At 38.2% G+C, this 24529-nt stretch overlaps 1 protein-coding gene across 3 annotated transcripts in view; it reads left to right on the top strand.

The window, feature by feature from the left end:
• Nucleotides 1-24529, top strand: part of SCIN (scinderin) — a 48688-nt gene that overhangs the window by 14168 nt on the left and 9991 nt on the right. For 2 of the 3 annotated variants that reach the window (XM_038174984.2, XM_027450870.3), the window contains exons 4-10: nucleotides 3105-3254; nucleotides 17522-17614; nucleotides 18876-19008; nucleotides 20975-21063; nucleotides 21275-21490; nucleotides 22967-23088; nucleotides 23289-23379. In XM_038174984.2, coding sequence (XP_038030912.2) covers nucleotides 17573-17614; nucleotides 18876-19008; nucleotides 20975-21063; nucleotides 21275-21490; nucleotides 22967-23088; nucleotides 23289-23379 — 693 coding nt within the window. In that variant the 5' untranslated portion in view covers nucleotides 3105-3254; nucleotides 17522-17572. Of the gene's footprint in view, nucleotides 1-3104; nucleotides 3255-9959; nucleotides 9982-17521; nucleotides 17615-18875; nucleotides 19009-20974; nucleotides 21064-21274; nucleotides 21491-22966; nucleotides 23089-23288; nucleotides 23380-24529 lie in introns of those variants that run through there. The other variant, XM_072033611.1, reaches the window with a different exon arrangement.

Here is a 24529-nt window from a genome sequence, read left to right as displayed (position 1 = left end):
ATGTGGGCAAAAATGGATGAGTTTAGGACACATCAGGGCTTGCCAACAAAGAATGGAGACACACTGACATGTGATACTTGACTTAATCTTTCCTTAAATCTTAATTTTCTTATTTTAACACTTTAGAATTTGTGGCACTATTTTGGACATCTCATTTTAGACTTTTTTTCTACCAAAATTGAAGTTTCACAACAAATTTCCTTGAAATTAGTTTTGAAACCTATTTAATTTACTTAGCTTTGTAATGTATCTTCCTGTAGGAGAATGCAAATCAGCAATACAGTGTGGACATAGGAATTTGAACAAAGATACAGGATTAAAATATGTATGTTCAGGACGTGTTTGTAGCCAGAATGAAAACTTTTCATGGATGTAATCTTCCTGGCTTTTGCTTTCTTCATCCTTGCTAAGATTCACAGAAAAGACACAGGGACAGTGTTTTCACTTGCCTCCAAACTGAGCAGGCTGCCAGTTGAATACAGAGGTGTCTGTGTTAGAAGGGAAAATTGTTTATTTCAAAAGTGATATAAAAAAAATGTTTTTCCTCCTCTTGCTCTATGTGCCATTTGGAGCTGGAGCAGGAAGGCAGGACATACACTTTCACAATAATGCTCCATACAGGTAACACTGCCAAAGTACTATGAGCCATACATAATTATCCTGCAGCATGTTTCTGTATAGAAACTAAGTGTTGGGTCATTTAATATGCTGTGTAAATTTCATATTATTTGCTCAAGGTCTCTCTGCAGCCCAGCAGCTATCAGGTATAAAAGCTCTTGACTCCACAGTGCTACTGTGTAGTATGAGGAAACCCAACCATGTGTCACCAAAATGCACAGACCAGAAGATCTCGCTATGACTGCTGTGTGAGACAAACTCATCTTGCATTCATGATCTCTCTCAGCAGCTCTGGGGCGGTTACTGTGATTAGCCATAGTAACACTTTCTCACTCTGATCTTCTGACTGGCCAGCTGTGATCCAGTAGAATATTGATATCAACTGCCGTCAATACTGGGTAGCAGAATAGCTTTCTTCCACAGCATCTCTCTTAAACTCTGTTAAATGGATTAAAAAAAAAAAAATACTGCTGGTGCAACCTTCTGCAAATAAACCGGGCTTGGCACAGGAATTACTGATGAATGAAGTTCTTTTTTTTTTTCTTTTGAGATGAGTGAATACTTGAAGTCTATTTTCGTTTTATTGGAAACAATTTTTGTCAGCCTGCCAATTCCAAATAAGGCTTGCAAAACAAAGCTAAAAATAGTGAATTTATAGTACAGCTAAGACATTGTGAAACCAGTGAAACTAAAGGTAAATACTACATTATAGCCCTTATTTAGTTCTTATGTATACATAGATCTAAATAAATACATGAATAATAATAATAAAATATAAACCACAGCCTCAGTAGCATGTTGGATATGGTTAGCTAGCTGAGTCTGGATATATATTTAGGTAAATCTAAATATTAGCCTTACCAAGAAGTGACTCTAGCTCTTAAACTTTTTTTTTTTTTCTGAGATTAAATGTTAAAATCCATTTTGCTTAGAGATTGAAGTGAGTAAACTCTCAGGAAGACAATCTTGTAAATATCCACCTGAACTTCTATCATGAGGCTTCAAAATAAGATACTTAAAAATAATTGAGAAAATTGTTTTAGTTTAGAATTGAAGGATAACTAAATCTAAGCTCCTGAAGGCTTGTAGCACCGGGTACTTTATATATTTATTTAGTACTCCTGGTAAATATAGTAAAATATTATGCACTCTGGGATACTTTTATGACTTCAGGCTACTCACTTCTATTAAATTTCATGCTCAGTACCTGAAGTTCAGCTTTTTAGCTTGTTACTAAAGAACATTGTCTTTATTCTCAAATGCTGAAAATACTTTCTTGTTTCTCTAGCTTCTTTTAATCATTTTTTAAACAACCAAGAAAGATGGAGCTTTAATGGTATGTGAACTCCTGATCAAAGATGTTTTCAGACACTGCTTGTTGATGACAATTTTTTTATGCTGCAGGAGAAAACCTAAGTCTCATTTACCATACAAGGTTTCTTGATAAAGAAACCTAAATAAAAACCTAACAAAATTTCATATTTATTTTGGCCTAGGGACAGAAACACTTAGGCCATGCTATTTTGTGAGAATATTTCTTAGTTTAGGAGTTATACACAGCCCAATCATGGAAACTGAAACAACCATATACTGAAAATGAAATTGCATATATTTTATTGTCTAACATGGAAGACTTAGTAAAATCTTATGCAAAGGGAATTCTGAGAAAAGTTTGAGGAATATTTCTTTTGCAGTAGCTTTGAATCTGTAGTCAACAAGCAAGTTATTATGGGGTCTGAAATTAACTAAGATAACTGAACTGTCAATAAAGTTAAATTTATTGTATTTTTTCTTGTAGTGGTGTGGAATCCAAAAATAAATAAATAAATTTGCAAAATAACATCTGCAAATCAAAAAATCTGAAATCTACTGCTGTATATTTTTAAAGACCTTTCTCCTTACTCTGACTGATTTGATGCATAAAGCTGGTAGGTTTTGACAGCTCAGTTTAGTCACTTTCTTACTGAAGGCAAACGTGGAGAGCACATGGAATAGGGGGTAGCCAGGACTTGCTGAGCAGTGGGACCTTTAAGAGATGCTAAGAAAGGAAAATTTGAATTTATTGTCTGAGAACTAAAGGTCTTTATAATTTGCAGTGACAATTTAAGTCTCACAATATCCTGTGTGGTCAGTAAATACTCATTTTGTAGATGAGAATACTTGTTTGAGATTGCATGGCCAGTTACCAAAAAACCTACAAAAGGTTAATGTATACAACTGAAACTGAACTTTTAACCTTTCTGAATGAGTAATCTCCATGAATTGCAGCATACATAGTAAGATAAGGCAATATCTGCCTGACCTCTCTAGTTAATTCTCTACATCTCATTGTCATCTTCCTTATTGTTGAATCTGCCGAAAAATGTAGCTTCACTGATGTTCTGGAGGTTTAGCTTCAGTCGAATAACTATTAATAAAATATTGAATTTATAATGTTGTTCAATGTTGACTCTTATTGTTAATGTGTATGTTTTCAATTATTTTAGGAAATCTATCAATGGTTTGGCTCATCATGCAATAAATATGAGCGTCTGAAGGCTGCTCAGGTTGCCCTTGGCATTCGGGACAATGAACGAAATGGAAGATCTACATTAATTACAGTGGAAGAAGGAAATGAACCAAATGAGCTCATACAGGTATTGTAACAGGAGTATGCCGTTATTGATAAAGCTGTGAGTAAAAAAAATGTTACACTTCAGGAGTTAAACAGGATTGGGCTCAAAACTTGAGTGCTTCAAGTAGTTCAGGATCACAGAATTAACTTATGGTAGGCTGGTTTATGCTTCTTTTCTATCCTTATCTAAGCAGTATTAAGATATTGGGCAGTAGAGTCTGAGATAATTATCTGAAAATACTCATTTGAGAACTAAATATTTTCTTTTTTGAATTAGGCACAGGGTGACCGAATTAAGAGCAGAGCTCATACCAGAACCACACTGTCTGCTCATGAAAAATGAGCAGCATCAAGGTTGCATATTACTAAACAGATGTCCTGAATGTCAAAAAAGTGTAGGAAGATACTTTGCATCACCGCTTCAGTTACAAGCTCTAATGTACCTAGTCTCTAGTAAGCATAGTGAGCCTACTCATTTTTAAAAAGTTTGATCAACTCGGTCATGAAATCTGAATTCTGTTTTTTAAATATATGATGAAAGCAGAGTGGGTGAAACAAAACGAAAAAGCAATCTATGGAATTTTCAGGTCTTGAAAAAAAAAACAGGTGCTGCGAGTTCTTGCAGTCTACATCCTAATAAATGTCTTATTTGGCATTTGTGTGCTAAATTAAGATTTTTCCACTCTTTCTCTAAAAAGAAAGAAGGCAATAGAGACATAAAGCAGTCCTTCCATAAAATGAAAAATGTGCAATTGGAATATTATTTTGTGCTTCAGATTAACTTCAGGAAGTTAACATGCATGCAGACATACCATTGTTTTTGATGGTGCTTATATTCAGTTTTGTCTCATGGAGTGTAACTAGTAATTGTCTATGCAGCAAAGCATGCCAGGTGCTGAGCCTTCAGCCCTTGGCCATGCTAGCTGTGATGCCTTTGGATGATCTATCCATTAGCTTGCAAAGTCTTTTTGCCTGTGGATTTGAGTACAGATGTGACTGTGCTTGGAAGTAGGGGAGATGGTACACCATGCACCTTTTTTTTTCTTCTTTTTTTTTCTTTTTTTTTTTTAAGGGGAAAAAAAAGCAGTCCAATCCTCTATCTGGCTCTTTACTTCCTTTTACAGGCTTTTCTCATAGACTCTGTGTCATATATTTTATATTAGTACCACTAAGGAAAAGAACACAAGTTGACAATGCCTAACTCCTGCTCCTTATCTGAAATGCATGAGCAAGTTGCAGCCTACCACAACTGAGTGGCAGGTAATGGGTGATACTACAGGAACATGGTGGTTCAGTCCCCTGGCAGCATCCTCCTGCAGCCACCCCTCCTTGGGGTTACTGCACAAGGCTCTACACTGAACTTCTGATAAGCTGATGCTGAGTTGGGAGCACTGATGAGAACAGCTGCACTTCGCACCTCTTATCTGACTAACATGCAGCTGCAGATGCAAAGTCAGACTTAGGTGCAGCTACAGCAAAGACAATCTAGTTAATGGCATTCAACAGCAAGGGCTGTTGAAGGGCTGGCTGTCAGGAGGCTGGCTGCCTCCGCTCCTTCAAGGATATGAGCAGCCAGGGTCTGCTTGCCAGCTGTGTGTAACTTGTTTTGTAGCGGCCTTGACACGTGAGTAAGAACACGAAAAATGCCAAGGCTGCATGTTGATCCTGTACCTCATTGTTACTATATCAGGAAATAAATCTTTTCACATGTGACCAGCAGGGTATGAAGGATGGATGTACTTCACCTTTTCCTTTGGGGTTGTGAATATAGAGGGAAGAGTGGGTAATTCCATGGCAATAGGTTCAAGCGAGCATGTCAGCAGCCAGGGTTACTGCCTAGTGCTGCCCACAGAACAGCATCTGCAGCTTGCCTGTGGCTGTCCCAGTCACTGCAAGCTCTGAAGTGTGCTGTTAATGAGACAGGATGGTAGTTAGCCTAACAAATATATAAAATCTATTATGCCTTATTTTTACTCACAGTCTATCTAGTTCATGGTGTTCTTCACTTTGATTTGTTGTTCTCACACAATTGTCTCTAACTTGCTGCAGCGTTTGCCTGGGCTGACTGCTCTGAAATTAGCATAATGCTTGCTTCTTCCCTCAATATCATGCAGTTATGGGCAAGTGAAGGGAAGCTGCTATTCCTGTCCCTGATTGATTTTTTCCATTCCTTTTTTTCCCAGGAAAAAGTGTGATTTCTTCTTTTCTAGGAGAGAGTACCGTGTAATTTATTCATTTTTTCATCTAGTGGATAGCTGACATCAGAATGAGATTTCCTGATGTTACCTCCTCTGATAAATGTCAGGAATGATTTTCCCCTCCTGTGAGTTTGAAGCCCGTTGCCTTCAAACATGGTGGCTTGGCATGCTTGTGCAGCTCTGCTAGCCAAGTGTTCACCAGTCAGGGGCTAACATACCCACCACAAGTATCAATGTAAAGAGCTGACTGATTTTATTTATTTATTTTTTTTAATCCCTACTCCACAAGTGCAGGGAAGCAACTCTCAACCAGTAAAGCAAGACTACTGTGTTTTATCCCAGTACTGAGGCGGGACGTTTTAATAAACCATGCCAGATAACTCTCCTGCCATAGGATTAACAGAGGCAGTGGTGGGCTCATGGTTTGTGGACAACTTGTTTTCCCAATGGGGAGAGTGGGTGAAGTGAACTGTTCTGACAAGGGCAGTTGCCTGCTCCCAACTAGCCTCTTTTAGCAAGGACATGGGATCAGGCTGCCCTGTTTCTACAATTTGCTGATGGGAAAGTTGTCTGGAGCATGCTGCAGGATGAACTGTTGTGGCAGGTCAGCACGATACAGCTTGCTCACTCTAGGAAAGGAGAGTGGCTGAAAGCTGGGTTCATGAATAGTTTTGACAGTGGCAACCCCTTTTTTCATCTGCTGTTGTGACCACGGGCCATTTGGGAACATGCTGTGACCATCCTCTGCTCTCTCTCAGAAGATCTAGCGTGTCTGGAAACCTCAGACCTGCTGTGGGTGTATAGAAGGCCTCGTAAGATGCTGCAAGAATAACTAAAATTCTTCCACTGACAAGGCAGAAACTTTCTTCACAAGCACAAAGATACTTAATCCACCTGGTTTCCCCTCTGTGTTTGCATTGTAGATGAGGTACTGACTGGCAGGTTTAAATCGGAATTGCTGTATAAGATGGCTGCCTTGAATATTTAATAAATAGTGACCACCCTGGACAAATTGCTGGTGCTCCTGCTCAGTAACTGTGACTGCTCTCCACACTTGCAGCTGCCCATAGTAAAGTTCATAAGATGCCAATGCTGCTCTGATTTTAACATGTAAACAGCTGAATAGTTACCCATTCTGCTGAATCTTAGGCCTGAATGTTCAAACTGTGCTACAGAAATTTCTTCACCTTTGTGGGACCAATCCAAAAATAGGTCTTGGCAATCATGAGTTAGATTTTTTTTCCTGTAAAATGGTCACATTAGAGTTATTGCTAACTCAGCTTTTTTTTTTTTTCTTTAAACCAAAAGGAAAACTAAATATACATTTTAAAATCTAATCTAGAACCAAATCTTTTAGGGTCAGTTTCTAGCCCTGTCAGAAACCTCCTCAGGGTGGGGTTTGATGCTAACAACACTTGGCCTTCTGCCTGCCTTCCCCGCTAAGCAGGGATTTCATGACATTGTGTGCGTATCCAACACATCACTGAGATAACTGAGCCCAGCCACAGTAACAGGTAGCCATGCTTGGGACAGACAATTTTATAATTGTGGTTAGAATCTCCTAATTCTGAAGAGAGGACAAAACTGAGGAAGTTTTTTAGCCAGCAAGTTGAAGCTGCTTGCAATAATGCACAAAACAGAACTGAGTTCTGAGTTACCCAAAAGAAAGATACAAAGCACCCAGTCCTCCATGCATCGCACATCAATAGTTTAATCTAGTATGCTAAGATGAAGTCGGAGAGGAAGATAAAGGCTTAATGTATTAGTGTAATTTGAAATATTACACACCCTAAGAGACTTTTAGATTGGCAGCACTGTTCTAGCTACATAGACCGATCTCCCATGATAGATGTTAAGTATTTCAGACACCTGTGACACCCTGGATATGGCTGAGCAGGGCCGCCTACAGGGTGTAAGAGCTGATGAAAGCTGAGTTGCTGATGAAAGCTGAGTTTTAACTAAACTATGTATTGAGCCTGTATCTGCCCCTTCCATTTAATCATGAAGTAAGTGTTCATCTAATTTTCAGGATGATTCTTGTTTCCTATGTAGTCCAAACAGTCTGATCCTTTGTACTGTTTTGTTTTTCCTTACAAAGGATTCCCATAAAACTGCAGCACATGCAATTGTTGCAGTTTTTACTGCTGAGACTTTTGTCTTTTATTTGACTTTTGTAAATGTCTTTGATGGTATCACTGAAACAGTGAAATTTGAGAAACTTGACTGCTGAGGTCTCAAACCACAAGAAGCTGAAGGATCATTTTAGTAGACAACTTTGAAACCACTCTTCTGCCTTTAAACAACAACAAAAAAAGGCCATGACTTGTTTTCTTATCATTTGCAGTTGTCCTGTGCCTGCTTTGTTAGAGTTCTAGTGGCCTTCCAACAAATGAGTGTAGTCTCACTTTTCATACAATACCTATGTAAACATTTAGCTAGTTGAAATACTGAGCAACAGAGGGAAACTCTCTGTCCTTTCTGATAATGCAGCCATTCTCCTCCCTCCTTTTTTTTTTTTTTTTTTTTTTTTTTTTTTAAAGCTCTGATGAACTGTCTAATTCTGAGAAGCTGTGAATGCCATTGTATTTAGAGATGATTGTTTTTGGCTGTGGTGTGAATAAATACTACACCTGGAGGGTATGGGCATGGTTTAATCATATTACAACCAGTCACACCTTTCCACCCCAGTGACTGGAAAGAGACCAGCAGCACTACACAGTGCTAACGCTGTCAGGTGCGTCAAGGCTCAAGAGCACAATGTGCTTAAAACAAATGCAAGTTTCAGAGGCTACTCCTCTAGAGACCCAACTTATGCGAAAATCTGCATAATGACAAGCTCCACTAAGCCTTGAATTATCCAGATAGGTCTCTAGGTAAGGTGGACAGTGGCATAAGAGCAGGATCACTCCTTTCTTGTTAAATTCAAGTCCTTAAAGGTTATTTGCTACAAAACAGAGATATTTCCCGATGGCAGCACAGAAGCACAGTGAGGTAGCTGATAAAACTGAGGCTTGCTGTGACTTGTGACTACTATAAATGGGTTGGACAGTGCAAGGGCATGCTTCTCTGAACAAGCTCGGCAGGTACCTGCAGTCACATGGATCATTGCACAAGGCACAACAGTAGTGTGTGCCCTGCTAGTAGGGTATCTGCACCTCTCCCAAGAGCCAGCAAAAATAGGCTCTGCCATCACATCTCTTCAAGCAAAAATTGCTGTAACAAATCTCCAAACATTTGCATTTCTTCTTGTTCCCTTGCTTTTGGTTGTATTATAGGGTGAAGCTTATTTGTTTTGTATACAGAGGTGTGGAGGAACAGTGGGAGGGTGGATGAGTGGCACAAGAGGAGGAGGAGAGGGAACTGTGGAATACAACCCCTGGGCACGTGCAAGGCATCAAACAGTTTAATCACTTAGCTTGTACTTGGTTTTACTCAAACGCCATATACCACAAATTACACGTAACTGTGGTACAGCCTGACCTGTTCGCTAGCAAGAAAATATCAAATATAAAAATAATCTTAATGAGGTTCTCTTAGGCCAAGTTATGGATGTCTCCGGGAATATGTAAGCCAAAGTAATATCTTTTACTATCTAAATTGAGGAAGTTGTAAAAAATAAAAAAGGGGGGGGGGGGCAAGACTCCAGGGAATTTTGTGCAATAAGTACTGGAAATGAATTTCAGTAAGAGGGCAGAGGCAATATTGAACAATCAGGTAAACAAAGGAAAGTGAATGCTTTTATAGAAGGGGGATGACAATGAGACATGTACTTCTCCCTCAGTTAAGCAGTCAGATGCACACAGAGAAGTTAACTAAATTGTAATGACAATATAAAGATTTAAGAAAGCTGGTGGACAGACAATAGCAACAGTAGTGCTATTCAGACCCAGAGACAACTTTCTCAGCTTGATATGAAACTATGGGTCAAATTTGCACCTCAGAAAGATGAATACACTTCACTGAGTGGTTTGGGTACATGCACACGCTTGCAAGAACAGAAGTTGGGTCTTCATTTTAAACAGTTCCTCAGAGTTTGTAGGATATGAAAATAGTCCAAAAAAAAGATGCACAAGCTCATTCACCTTTCCCAGCAGCTCCTACCATTCAAGGAATGAAAGTTTAATCATTACACTGTTAAATTTATGAGGGTTATGAATATGGGTACAAAGTACAAACCCCTTGCCCTGCAGCTGCCAAAATGCCTGCCATCCAGACATCCTATTTTCATTTAAATTATTGAGTATTTCTCCTTCTTTAAGGGCAGGTTTGCTTTTTGATGAAAATTTGTATTGTAAGCACTTGGTTATGCAACCTCCACTCAGACAAACTGTGTGGGTTGAATCCTCATCTAAATTGACTTCAGTACAGTTTAGCTGATCTGCACCAGCTGAGCACTTGGCCCAATGTTTTCCTCAGGCCTAAATGGAAAATCAGCTGGGGGTTTGCCTGAGACTGTCAGGATCTGGCAAGGGGGAGTCTCTTCGGCAGTGTTTAGAGTTACCAGTAATGTTCTTCAAGCTGCAGTTTTCACTCTTGGCTGTCTGAAGGCAGGTAGTTAAATGACAGGGAACTGAATAGCAGCTGCAGGTGGCAAGTATACCTGAAAGTCAGGCTTCTAATCAGGTCTCTGAATGCAAATTTCAGTGCCTACGTTAGGAATTTACTTTAAAAAATGTTCAGGTGAATTGTACTGCATGGCATGAACTAAATCCTTTATGAACAGTTCTAATAATAGAAGGTTGAAAAAATAATTTCTTACGCTAGAACATACTCTATACAAGGTACTTTAGTGAATTTCTAAAATCATTAGTAATTGCTGGAAGCACTTGAAATTTAATTATACTTTGTTTTATATGCATTCTTGTAGGTGAGCAAACCACATTTGTTATGCTTTTTTCTTCATCAGCTATAGCACTTGCAGGATTACCATGTTAGTCAATTATAATCGTATAATTACATGTTAGAACACTAATGGATTTTGTAACGGCTTTTTTCTTTTGTGTGCTAAAATATCAAGAAACCCATTGAGGAAGAAATGCTATAATTTTCAGTTATTAAATGAATATAATTAAGAAAAGGCCAAAGGAAAGAGTTGTTAGCAGTTATTTCTATGTGAAGTTGCTGGCAGTTATTTCCATGAACTTGCTAGCAAAGGGGTTTTCATGGAGAAGATTTTCTTTGCTAAACAAAAAGATCAGAGATGTGTGTTTGTGGAATCCAACATCTACCCAAGAAAAATGCACTTTTCAAAGAGCTATTTTATCTTATTTATTATTTTGTATTTATTTATTTATTTTGCACTGTCTTTGGTCTCCAGGTCTGTGTCACCTCAACTCCTGTGTGGAGTAGCTCTCAAGGCACCTATGCTCAGTGTTGCCTTTGAATTTTCTTGAATTAAAGTTCTGTAGTGCAGGAAGGAAGTAAACTTTGTTTAAGCAAAACTAGTATTTTTTTTCACAGAATCTGCATGTACAGATTGCTGCACATCTATTCAGGCTATATAGCATCAAATCTGGGCAAGGGGGAAGAAGAGCAGTACAGTAGAAGCTGCTGCATGTATTTCAGGATCAGTTTAGTATTTCCACCACCACCAAGTGTGTAGCGTTGAAGAAATATGTAAATATAATTATTATATTTACTGCAAGGCAGCTAGTTAGGGACAGGCCTTTTGCTTACATAAATGCCTATGGCTTTGATACTACAGGGCTTTAACTGTAAAAAAAAAAAATTAAAAATTAAGGGATTGGTAAAATCACAAGAGGGATTTAAATTCTGCAGTACTCAGTTATGGCTATCTGATTTTTATGAGAAGAAAATCACAGCCCCTTTGTTGAACACTTTGTCTCCCTCACACAAAATTTGAGGAGATACAGGAACTTATGCAGGAGTCTGGGTGTCATACCAGAGGTGTTCCCCTGGCATACCTCATCTACTGAGCTGTATGGGACTGGAAATGCTGAGATTGTGAATTCAGCCAGTGAATTCGGCACTAGGACAGCAGTTCAGTATCCTGAGTAGCTTTTTCTGCTTTTTATCTCATGGGCTGAGGGATGAAACACCTTGCTATGGCTTCCATTGCTCACTCTGCCGAGCAGGGTATTGCTGCTGCTTCCTCCAGCTGCTCTGCTTCTCCAGGGAGCACTGGTTTTCCAGCAGGGTTGCTGGCTGCCAGTTGCCTGCTGCTGCCTACAAGCTTGATTAAGTTGGCTGAAGCTCTGCAGGATAGTTGCCATACTCCCCTTTTACCCTGCTGCTGCTTGTAGGCTGGTCTGTCATGGCCTGGGGACCAAACTGCATGGTGGTACTGCAAAAGCGTGGCTGCTGAAGTGAGTACTTACAGAACAAAAAGCTGGGGGTTTTGTGAATTTTAGCAGATAAATATTTTTTGTGCCTGAGGTTTCTGTTAGCATTAGTTACTGATTTATTTCCATTCATAACATACAACATAGAAGCATGCAGTACATGCATGCACATGCAGCTTTAATTCATAAAGCTTGCAGACTGGAATCTGCTACAATGACTTCAGTGTCTGCCTAGTTTTATGTTCCAAAAATGAAGGAAAACCTTACATCTGTAAACTCAAGGATGTCTGCAAGTCTCTGCAGGATGTGGATGCCAGTTCTGATACTAACTGATGTTTGAAGAAGATGTAACAAAGAAGTAAGATTTGAAAAAAGAGGTAGAAAGAATTGGTATAAATGGAAAAACAGATGCAGGGGTAACTACTTACTCTATTTTTAATTATGCTGTAGGCAGGCGGGTTGCTGAACAGCTTAATTTTCAATGTTCAGCAGCAGTAATGGCAACAAAGAGCTAGCAGCATTCAAACAATTACTGTAATTCACCTTCCCAGTTTCTCTAGTGTGCCATCACTGTTCTTTGAGGTGTCCTAAAACTTTGAAGACATCGGCTGACATGGGCTGGGGCTTTCCTCGTTTCATTCACAGCCAATCTCACAGGCCCAGCAAGACAGAAGGCAGACTTTCCATACTGATCTAGATTTTGTTTTGTTTTGTTTTTGGTGAGCTTGTTATCCGTGGCCTGTTTCACAGAGCAGAAAATTGATGTTAGAATGTTGTTATCGTTAGTAGTCAAGGCTTTATATTCAAATTATTACAGGCAGATATGTAAAGCTGCAAATACTGTATGATAAGCTGCCAAAGCCTAATGCCCTGCTTTTAGGAAGCTAAGTGTAGGGCTATGAATAAAATTATGATTTGCATTTGAAGTTCCCGAGACAACAGAAACTGGATAAAAATGTAGGCCACAATTTATGCATCAAAAGTGCCATGAGCAAGTGATGGATTTTGCTATTTTGCAGCATCCTGAATGCATTACAGATCAGGTTTAAACCTTGATACCAGAAAATGCTTTTGACAAATTACATGGTGAAGCCAAACAAATTCTCAAAATGCCAGAACCATTTGTTAACATAAAACATCCTTTTGTGTGGTTGTCAGTACATTATGGCGTTCCCATCTTATTCTCAATCACTGTTCAGGCTGGTGGGAGGTCTTCTCCTCAGGGTGAGTGTGTAATGACATCTGTTGTTGCTTCGATTGATGGTGAGAGGCAATTCCAGGCAGAAATCTTACTAGCTTCCTAGGAGCAGTTTAGTGAAAGGTGTAGTTTTTTTTTTGTTTTTTTCCCTTGGTTGATGTGTAATTTTTTTATAAAATTGCTAATGATTGCTCAGATTGATGGAAACAGCTCCAGGTTACAATAATGAGTAAAAAAGCTTATTCATAATCTGGCTAATGCCAAAAGTAGCGTTTGTCTGGAACAGTGTATGTTCTGAAGCTGTTATTTGCTGGCACAGCGGTTACTGGCCTGTTTATCCTTTCTTCTCTCAGCTGGATTTTTTCTTCTTATTGGCTACTGGAGTAGATATTTGAGATGATAATTATTTCAGAGAGGCATTCCTTGTAATATTCTTCTTTGCTTTGAAGGTGCATATAAAAATCCAAGTCCTTATCTGCTAATGCGTTCACGCTGTGGCTATAGTTCAGACCAATCATCATGCAAAAAAAAAAAAAAAAAAAGATTTATTCTCTGTCACAGCATACATGTATATATTGAGTTAGCAGTAGCAGGATATACTTACTTATGTCAGAGATTGTAAAGAAGTCAATGATGAGCTGCTGATCCTGATTGTTTTCTGAAATTATTGAATAAAAAAGTCAGGCCCACAAGACAGTTTTAAGCTCTGTAAATGTCTCTCTATTCTTTCTATTGCTCTTAGTACATAAAAGAGGGGAATTTGAATTTTTTTGAGATCTAACATTTGGGATTATAGCCACAACAAATAGCTCGGTTTCAGACCCAGAAACCTAACCTGAATTGTGTATAGTGAGAAGAAACACAAACACAGCAATAGTGTACCCAAGTTAAACCGTACGAAACTGGTTTTCCCTCTTAATTAACTTTCACCTGATGTGTTCTTCAAGCATTGTTTTCCTAGTTGGATTTTCAGCCTCACTGAGCTTCTTAAACTTCTTGCTCCCATTAAATCAATATCAACTATTTAATGAGGCAGAGCCTGCTTCTCCAGTTATAAAGACAATGTTTGCTAAACTCCTTCTTTTGATGTGTTTACTTAAAATTGCTTACCTTTTTGCATTCCTACAGATTAGAAACCTTTTGTCTGTGATTCCTTCTGTTATTTTTGAGGGCAAGGAAGTGGAATTTCACTTATCAGAAGCAACTTTGGCTCTGTATTTTGAAGCTCTGTGAGAGGGTGCAAATATATGCAGAAAAGATATACACACAATAAAATGTAGAGGAGTATTATTATGTAGGACAGGATAAACAGTGCTGTATTTACCACAAGGTAAGAGCACGCTTGGGCACATGTTGTAGAGGAATTTATGTTCTGTTGGTTTCCACTGAGACACTCCTGCAGTAACCTAAGTGTGTCAACACTAAGGTTTAAAAAAAATTAAAAAATAAAAATAAAATTAATGCAGATTGACTTTCTGTTGTATTCCTCTCCCTGCCCCCAGAGAAGATGTAAAGGTGTGGAGTTTGTGAACGCTTTCCATAAAACATGTTAACTCTGCAGTCAGATGTTCTCATTGAGAAGTAAGCTGGTGTGAGTATACAGCCCTGTACAGCATGGTAAGGTCTGACATAACCAGCTATGAGCATGCCTTATTCTGAAATAACTGTGAAGTAGGTTAAGCCTGGAAGGGTTGAATAACCTGGCATATAGTGTGAGGTTAGTGTGTGCACACTGGGAGAATACCTGCAATACACCTGTGTGCACCCTAGCAGAGCACAGAGTTGCTCGTACTTTTCTCCAGGACTCAGAAACCTGCAGAAAGCAATGGTGGGGAGAGAATAAAGATCACTCCAGGATGGAGCAATGAAGAGCAAGGAGGGATCTGACATGTTAATATGTCAAAGCCAGATAAGGTAAAGTGATAAGAGACTCTGATTTGGAAATCAAGCAAGCAGCTACAAAGAAAGATGCCAAGCCCAGAGAGTGAGGCAGTTGTGGCATGGATATGTTTTCAGTGCCCTAATTATACTTAATTGTATGAGAATTACATGAGATCAAGGTTCTGTTCTTGTTGCTAACACTGAATGTATGAAACTAAGGTGTAAGTACCATAAGATTCAAAGTCCTTTACACTGTCTGTTGATTTAAGTAATTTCACTGGTTACCCGTGCTTCAGGAGCCTTTGACTACAGCTTCAGCTGTCATGAGCCTCATTTTATGATGTCTCATCAGTGTTATGATGCCTCATCAGCTATATAAAGGTGAGGCAGCCTGGAGTGCCACACCTCAGTCAGCCATATACTTTTGTAATTATACAACACAGCTCCAGTTTAGCAGTTAACAACACCATACACACTTCGTATCTTATTGATAAAATGTATCTGTTGTCTTAACAACCAGGCATATGTGTGACTGTGCGTGGACTCCTCCGTTCATGGGAGTTTCCCTTAGAAGGAGGGAAGATGGTATCTCTGAGGAGGAATTTCTTTGGGACAGAACTTAACAATTTTTCAGCATTAATTGCTTTCTGTTTAGATACAGTTTTTCCTTCTGTTATTTGGCCAGAATCTAAACTGTGCTGGAGCACATTTTAAAACTGAATGTTTAAATTATAGAACCTTCTTGGTTTAATCGCCACCAGAGCAGAGTGCTTCGATGGTGCTGTCAGCAGAGAGGCTGCTTCTGTCAAGTTGCTTTCATAAGCACAATGAAGCACTTCGTAGCCTCCTTTAAAAATACTGTGTGGCACTTGCATAGCTCTCAAAGATTCCTGTGCACACAGAAATTTTAACAGCAATTTATTTTATATCACTTTAAGCAACTTACAGTGAAGTAAAGTGATTGCGGTACCACAGGTATTCTGTATGCATAGCAAGAGAAAATGCTGACTTTACCTGTGTCAGGAATCACAACCTGTGTGTGAGTGGGATTTTGGCATTTTCTGGAAATACCTAATTAAGCAGAAAAAATAGTGAGTATGGCCTTTTGGAGGTTTTATTAATAGGAGTCTTTTACCCTTTTAATAGTCGCTGAAAGTCAAATGTTATGAAAACCTCAAACCTGTTCAGTATGCGTTCAGGTAAAGAAGAGTGTCTGTTTCTTGGTAATTTTCTGACCCTTGTGTTACAAAGACAGCATTATTCTTGGTGCTCTGCAGCTACTGTATAGGCCTCTGTTCATTCTGCAAACCTAGGAAGGGAAACATTTTCAGAAAACTTGTGACGATGTGCCACATATGTGCATTCTCTTTTAATCAGTCATTCACCAGTGTTGTGGCACTCTGCTATGGAAGTATAGCCCTGCTTGGCCTTTATGGTAATACTCCCACAGCCATGTAGTGTCAATTCAGGAAATGCTGACTGATAGGTACTGAAGACCTAATGGTAATGCCTTTCTTAAACTTTCAGGGCATTACCTTTTGTCTTCAGTGAGTCACAAGTAAAATATTTCAGATTAAACTGGAACAACCACATTTGCTAAGGCCATGTATTTTACTTTTCCAGGTCAGAAAATTCCACAAACGGCAGATTCATATTCAACATTTATGCTACAGTTTTCTTTCAAATTTCTTGCAGCTGTATGCTTTGTCAGCCTTTCCTGTTATCAAATATTTACAATGTTTTTGCACATGACTTCATGTTATATGCAAATCCATGGACAGGCTGTTCTGCTGCTTGTACTTCATGCAAATATATTGTTACTCAGACATCTTAACTACTACTACCTTCATTTTAGGACATAACTCTATAGAAATCCATAAAATTCTGTGTGCAACAGAATTGGATTTGGTCATATATCAGTCAGTATGGAGAGGTCTTGCCATGAATAATGAGTTACTAGGATTTAATAATAACTACCTGACCATTACATAGTCTTGATGAACCTCTGTAAATTTCTTCTAGTAATAGTTATTATAAGGTTATCCATGGTGTAACAGTACTATGATGTAAAAACTACCACACTGCTAAAATTGATAATCTGGTCATGGAGCAAAAATTGTTTTTTCTCTCTATGATTTTTTTTTTTCTAAGAATTTAGCTATTTTTTCCCCCTGAAAATGAGATTAAGAATCTGTAGATGTAAAGATTTTTGAACTCACAATCTGATATTTCGTAAGCAAGATAATAACTTCAACTCATGTATTTCACTTTGCTTTAATTTTATTCTCAAACATTTGATGAGAAATGTCATTCCAAAAATTTTAACACCTGCTTACCAGTGCTGTAGAAGTCATTGGGAGGAAAAAGGGAAGACAGACATATAAACAAACACATAGGGTAGTAGTAGCAGATAAATCTCTCGTGCATATGTGTCTTTCCATCCTTTGAAGCTTTAAGTAATATACCATTTCCTATCCTAGCCTATACAAGACCAGCAAGTTGGCTTGCAGGAAAGGCAACATGTAGATCTAAAGATCTGACACAGTTATTTGCAAAGAAGTCATCCATGAGTTTGGATTTAGATTGGAATTAAGTATAAAGATAATCCTGACTAACTGATTACTGAGATAACACATTACAATTTTGGGGTATTTATACTGCAGAAACTACAATCTCTCTACATTGATTTTATTATTTTCTTCTTGTATAGATTTTAGGGGCGAAGCCACAGCTTCCTGAATGTAGTGATGATGATGATGAGATGGCTGATATTACAAATAGGAGAAGTGCTAAACTATATATGGTAAGTAACTTTATTTTTGTGTTAGGTGCACTCAATGGTATTCATGCATGTAATACCTTCATTTATGGAGTTCTGGCTTTAGTCACAGAACTGCAATTGTGTTGGCTGATTTACAACCAATGGACAAGGTTCTCAATGGATGTCAAGACAGCCCAGAAGAACCAAGGAAAAAATATTGATTACAGTCCCGTTTACTCAGGAAACAAATTAAGCATAACCATTCAGTGCAGGCCAAAGAAGAGTTAGTTGGTTTTAATCAATCTACATTTCCAGTCTTTTTGATTTTAAAAGAGATAGTTGTAGTAGACATATATGATTTACTTATTCTTAGCAGAGTTTGAGAGATGTACAGTTACATTTTTCTAAGTAAAATCCAGAAGAATTTAAACACAAAAGGCCTTTCTTTTGTGATGCCCGTTTTCTTCTTCCTCACTTTCAATGGCTTAACACTGACTGGGACGGTGCCAATATCAGAAAAATTAACCATGAATGGATTTTTTTACTCCATTTTATCAGTAGGAATTTTATGATTACACTTAGCAAAGTTATGTTTTTTCCTTGTATTAAAGTAGGCATACTGTTCTTGCCTAGAAGAGGCACGGAACTTATCCTTCAACCTAACAGTACAGTATTTTATTCACATGCAAGTCTATACAGCTAGTTATTTGTCTCTAAGTATTATCTTTTAGCCTTGTAGGAGTGAATTCTAGGTTATAAAGGTCTGTATCAATTTACAGAGGTTACAAAGCAGATTTTGCAACAGGTCCTATGACAGCTTTATATTAAAGAACTGTAGGGTATAAATGTAGATATGTAATTTGTCAATATTGGTGTAGGACTATTTTATCAGTTTCAAATGCTCTTGTTCAGTATGTATGTGTACCTTTGGCTTCAGTGAGGGGTGCTTGGTAGCAGAGGATGACATCTAGGGCCTCTGCCAGTTCAGCAGAGCATAAAGATTGGACTGATGAAGGTATGCATTTTTAACTGTGAGCTGTTCATTGAATAAGCGGTCGAATTGAGAGTGGAAACGAAACTTGATTGAAAAGCTGAGACAAGCATCACTAAAATTAACACTACATCTCCCTCTACTGGATGTAATATGAAATGAAACTAAAACTCATTAACTGCTTACCTTCCAGCAGGATACCAACGTCATACATAGGAAGGGTAACTGATTTTTATAGTAATTTGGGGAGTGGAAATGAGTTTGATTATCAAAACCAGAGTTGATCTAAGTTTGTAATTTTTACTTTGTTAGGTGTCAGATGCAAGCGGATCCATGAAGGTGTCGGTGGTAGCAGAGGAAAACCCTTTCTCTATGGCTATGCTTTTGTCTGAGGAGTGCTTCATTTTGGACAACGGTGCTGCAAGGAAGATCTTTGTGTGGAAAGGTAAGAGATCACTTCTGTCGTGAATGCAAAAGGAACACAGTTGTAAGGAGTACACACAACACCCACTGAACAGTAGCAAAAAATACTGGCTGGACACAGTACCCTGCACACAGTTCTTCCTTGGCGTGGTCAATGGACAAGGATGTGAGTAAGGGCTTTGAGGCTGAATCCTATCTAAGGATCCTGACAATTTTTAAGGCATCTGAAAGCCTGGGTGCTTAAATGCTTACCTAAGTGGCAATTACAAAGCAAACGTAAATAATCTTTGATTTTATGATAATCCTGCAATTTTTGTATATTACTATCGAATCTCTATCATCCATGAGAAAAATACGTGCATTGAAAGTTTGATAACAGGTATTTCCATACATTGTTTCCTGGAGGTGTGAAATCGAAAGATGAGTAAAAAGCACAGCCTTCATGTCCCAGAGATCAACTAAAAGCATAAGCTTACAAATACTTTGATGCTTCTTTCTTCCTTGTGTCTGGTTCTCTCTGGTATCATCAATACTTGTAGGACTGTCTGCAATTTTTCTGACTGATCATTTTCCCAGGAGGGAACTGAGGAATTAGGTCTGGACACCCTTTACCTGGTGCTGCCATTGCATCCAGCATTGAGTATCTCTCCTTTTTTGTCTGAGGTAGTATATTAGTTATTGGCATTTGCTTTAAATGTGTGGCATTTGCTTTTCTTTTTACCATACGCAATAGCAAATAATTAATCAATGTGGTTGTCAAGCTTCTGAATCCAGGAAGCATTGTAAACATTTTGCTTTAATATTTCATTTGCAGATAAGAATGTGTCCTTTAAAGCAAAGCATTTTGCGTGCATTGTGCTCATATAACCTAAGTTCTACATGAGCCCCTGATTCCTGGTTTTCCCTATTCACCTGACAGCTCCTAGAATAACCAACCCAATAGGACTGGGCATCTTATATACAATGCACATCTTATGAATGCAGCCCTACATGCTCCTTTGTGCATCCTCACTTTGCTACTGTTGGTAATGATAATATGTAAAACAAATAAAAAACAAAAAAAAACCCTCTACATTAATCTGTGAGTCTCACCCTTGCACTGGGAGGCTGTAGTTATCATCTCTACTGGAAATCTTCACAGAATCATAGAATGGTTTGGGTTGGAAGGGACCTTAACGATCATCTTGTTCCAACCTCCCTGCTGTGGACAGGAACACTTTCCTTTAGACCAGGTTACTCAAAGCCACAGGTTGCTCGAATATTCAAACCACTAAGCTGAGGACTGCGAAACACTTTGCTGATAGTTTCATTCAGAATTTCATACAACATACAGCTTATCAGAGCATCTTTGTAGTCTACAAAGATGTACCTCTTAGTCTAAGAGTTCTTTCAAGTATAGTCATTGATAGCCAGCTGGGTCATAGAACACATACCAAAAAAAAGCCATCCCACAGACACTTTCAGAGATGTCTAATACTGAACAAGGCTGAGCCAGGAGCAATGGGTAGGAAAGGGTGGTGGTAAATTGCACAGCATAGTGAAATATAAAGGGAGTTTCATCTACTCAGTCTGCAGAACAGTGGTGGTACCTGATGAAGGGAAGGCAGTTCTGGACAGCACCTTCATTTAACACATTGCAGCCCAGAAAGGGACAATTCAAATAAAGGAAACAGGTTATTATTGTTGTATGCATACCTTAAACTGAGCAGATGTTATGAACAGCAGCATTTTTTCAACAGAAACTTACAAAGAAAAACAATTTTTTTTTTCAGTTACTTTAACTGTTTTCAAAACCACCAAGGTACTATTTTGACCATTCAACTTTGTATGAAATTTATTTCTCATACTATATCCAGCATTTGTGTTTGTTCAAGACTGAAGCACTGGCAACGCTGAAGAAAGAACCTGGCTCAAGGACATCTTGTTTTTGCAGGATCTGTGAGCTCATTGCCCTTTCTCATGTATTGTTATCCTTCTGTTTTAACCAGGCAAAGATGCTAACCCACAAGAGAGAAAGGCTGCCATGAAGAATGCTGAAGCATTCATACAGCAAATGAATTATCCTGCCAACACACAGGTGCGATCTATTTATGAGATGACACCAACAGAGAATGAACTCTGTTAAAGACTTTGTTTTTAAATAAAAATAAATAAATAAATAAATAAATTAAAGGCATGTAAGACCATAAGGACAGTGTTTCACTGACAAATAATTCAAAAAAGTTTTTGTTCGAGTAACCATGTCAGTTTTGTTTTCCTTGCATCCCATGCTTCTTATTTCATTTCAGATTCAAGTGCTTCCAGAAGGAGGTGAAACACCAATTTTCAAACAATTTTTCAAAGACTGGAAGGATAAGGATCAAAGTGATGGCTTTGGCAAAGTGTATGTCACAGAGAGAGTGGCTAAAATTGAGCAGATTGAATTTGATGCTACCAAGTTACATGAGTCTCCACAAATGGCTGCCCAACATAACATGGTAGATGATGGTTCAGGAAAAGTAGAGGTAATTTTTGTGTTGTAATTAACAAATGTGCAATTTGCACCAACACGGTTTCTTTGGTTTCTTGTAACAGGCTAAACTGCTACTCTGTTTTGCCATTTAAACTGTGGCATAGAGTGAAACTACATTAATCGTAATGTTATTCTTACCACCAGAAAAGGTACTTTGAAGTGGGAAGTGAATCTCTATGTCAGCTGTATGCTGATATGTCATGTTATTTTGATACTCATGAAAGATATTGTAGCAGTCATCAGCAGAAATCAAAGAGCAGAAATGTCTTCCCTTTCGCAGAATACCTTTTAAAGAAATACTTTAAATACAATCGTTATCCTAAAGGAATACTTCTAGCCTACATCAGCTTGAAATCTGGAAGGGGAAAATTTCCCCTTGGAGTCAGAAATTCAATCCATTTCATTACATACATCTTCGTGTATCTATCCTAGCTGCTTCTTGTCCCTACTGGGTCTCTCAGGTAGCCTGGATTTGAAGAGAATGTGATGGCTTTAGAGTCCTTTTAAATATATCCATATCCCATTTGAATCTCTTTAGATTAGTCTTTCACAGTATTGAAGTTAATATCTTTGGACTACACAGGCTTTGTTTATCATTTACGAGCACTAGGACAAGAGGAACTGGCCTCAAGGTGTGCCAGGGGAGGTTTAGGTTGGATATCAGGAAAAATTTCATCACTGAAAGGGTCCTGAGTCTGCTCAGGGAAGTAGTTAAGTCATCATCCTTGGAGATATACAGAAAAATGCGTAGATGTGGTGCTTAGTGATATGGTTTGGTGGTAGACTTGGAAGTGCTGGGTTAACAGTTGGACTTTGATGGTCTTAGAGGTCTTTTCCAACCTAAATGAGTCTGTGATTGCACCAACACAGCCTATGTTGGGATTCTGGAAGTAAGAGGAGGGATAAATACCTACAGTCTCACTGGTATATTTTCTGGCTTTCAGACCTCATCCTTGGGATGGTCCATAGGCTTGAGACACAGCATCGAGGTCTGAAGTATTTTTTGTCATATAGTTTTACAAGTGTGATTCTGGAGGTCAGTCATTAACTGAATTGAGCTGTAGTGAATCAAATAGGAAGAAATCTGCAAAACTGTATGTTATTTAACTACAGTGTTCCTCTCACAAATGGTATGATAGTTCTATTGTAAACCATAACATTGTGCTATTCACGTCACATTATCATCTTAAGACATTAAGAAAGTAAGTTCAACATAGCATTATGTTGATCGAGTGACATTAAAGCATCAGGACAAAGAAAAGTATACTGCAGTGGCTTGTTGGTGATCGCTATTCATTCAGTGCATGTACGGTAAAAAGATCCACTTCAAGGAAGAATCTTTCCTGGCTTTATAACATAACACTTGGCTACATAAGGAAAGGCTGCTTCAGGGATGATACAGTAAAATGCTCCTTACAGTGTCCCAGAATGAAGTTCAGCATTTCCCAATGATTTCTGTGTTTCCCAGATCTGGCGTGTGGAAAGCAGCGGCAGAGTTCCTGTGGAACCCCAGACATATGGACAATTCTATGGTGGTGACTGCTACATTATCCTCTACACTTACCCTAAAGGGCAGATCATCTACACATGGTATGTTTGGTCAGCTTGCACAGACCACCAGCATGTGGATATTATTTTATGCTATCTTTTTGTCCTGCTCATAAGAGTAGAACCACATGTAAATACAAGATTATTTACTATGTATTTGTCATGCAGTATAAACTCTGGATCATTTTGAAACTGGACTTAACTATTGTTGTATTGTTTGTTTTTTACCATACCTTCCTCAGGCAAGGAGCCAATGCTACAAAAGATGAACTGACAGCATCTGCATTTCTGACGGTTCAGCTTGATCGCTTATTGAATGGTCAGGCTGTGCAGGTTAGTGTCTTTCAGATGAAATTCAATAGAGCATGCAAAATAGATGCAGAAACAATGAGAAATTAAAGGAAGAGAGAGTGTTTGAAGACTGGGATTATCAACTGCTCATGGTGACTGCTTCTGTGCATGTATTTTCTGTGTAGTAATATATTTAACTTTCTTTCATCAGTGAGTAAACTACCTGAAATTACTTATGTTTACAATACCTTAATGTTATGAAGGTTAACTATGAAGCCCTGTAAACTAATCTCCCAGCTCACCCTGCAGAAAATCATGCATGTGGCCATACCATCAGATTTTCTTAGAAAATGGTATCCAATCTTTAACCACTTCTAACTACTTAAGTTGCAGAAGATAAATGTATCTGCTTAATTAAAAAGCAAACAAGTTTGTGTTCAGTCTTCTTGTCATCTACTCCTTTCTACAGATAAAACCGAACTGCCAGTTACTTGAGTTCATTTCAAAATAATCTAGTTTTTCAAAGTTCTGCCTTTTCTTCACACAACTAATAACACTGTTTTCTCCTCATATTTATCTGAAAATATCTTTCTTTCTTGTTGGCATTAACCTTTGGAAATTATAGAGTTACTTTGCAGAGCACTAAAGAGCCTTAAACTAGGCCTTTCTATATTTCATTAGCTATGATTATTAACAATCTTCACCATTATTTTCTTCACATATTAAGGCAGAGTAACTTCCAGGTACATTTTAGGATTCACCTAATTTGCTAGCCTTTTCTCTTTGGAAGATTTGTCCAAGCTTTTCTCAAATTAATGATGAGTTCTTCGTAACCTGTCATTAATTTTTTTTTAACCTCGTAGTTCACCCACTTGCTGTGGAGATTTTTTTTTTTTTTTTTTGTCCTTTCTGACATAAAACAGAACACTTACAAAGTCAAGGAGCTTTCCCTTTTTCCTTTTTCACTGAAACAGAGTTGTATGCATACAGACTATTTGGATAACTGACCAAACGTCAGTGTCTACAGAAGTCTGTATCAAGCTAAAGCACAGTGTGTTCCTTTTAAATCAGTGGAGATTCCCCATTTTAATTATCCCTTTTGAATGTAGAGAACAGAGATATAATACAGCCTAAAACTACCTTTTCTTTCCTTCAACTTTCACTGACTGAAAACTAGGTTTTAGTCCTGCCT

The sequence above is a fragment of the Anas platyrhynchos genome, chromosome 2, assembly GCF_047663525.1.
Source record: "Anas platyrhynchos isolate ZD024472 breed Pekin duck chromosome 2, IASCAAS_PekinDuck_T2T, whole genome shotgun sequence".
NCBI lineage: Eukaryota > Metazoa > Chordata > Aves > Anseriformes > Anatidae > Anas > Anas platyrhynchos.
This window is presented reverse-complemented; position numbering and strand designations above follow the sequence as displayed.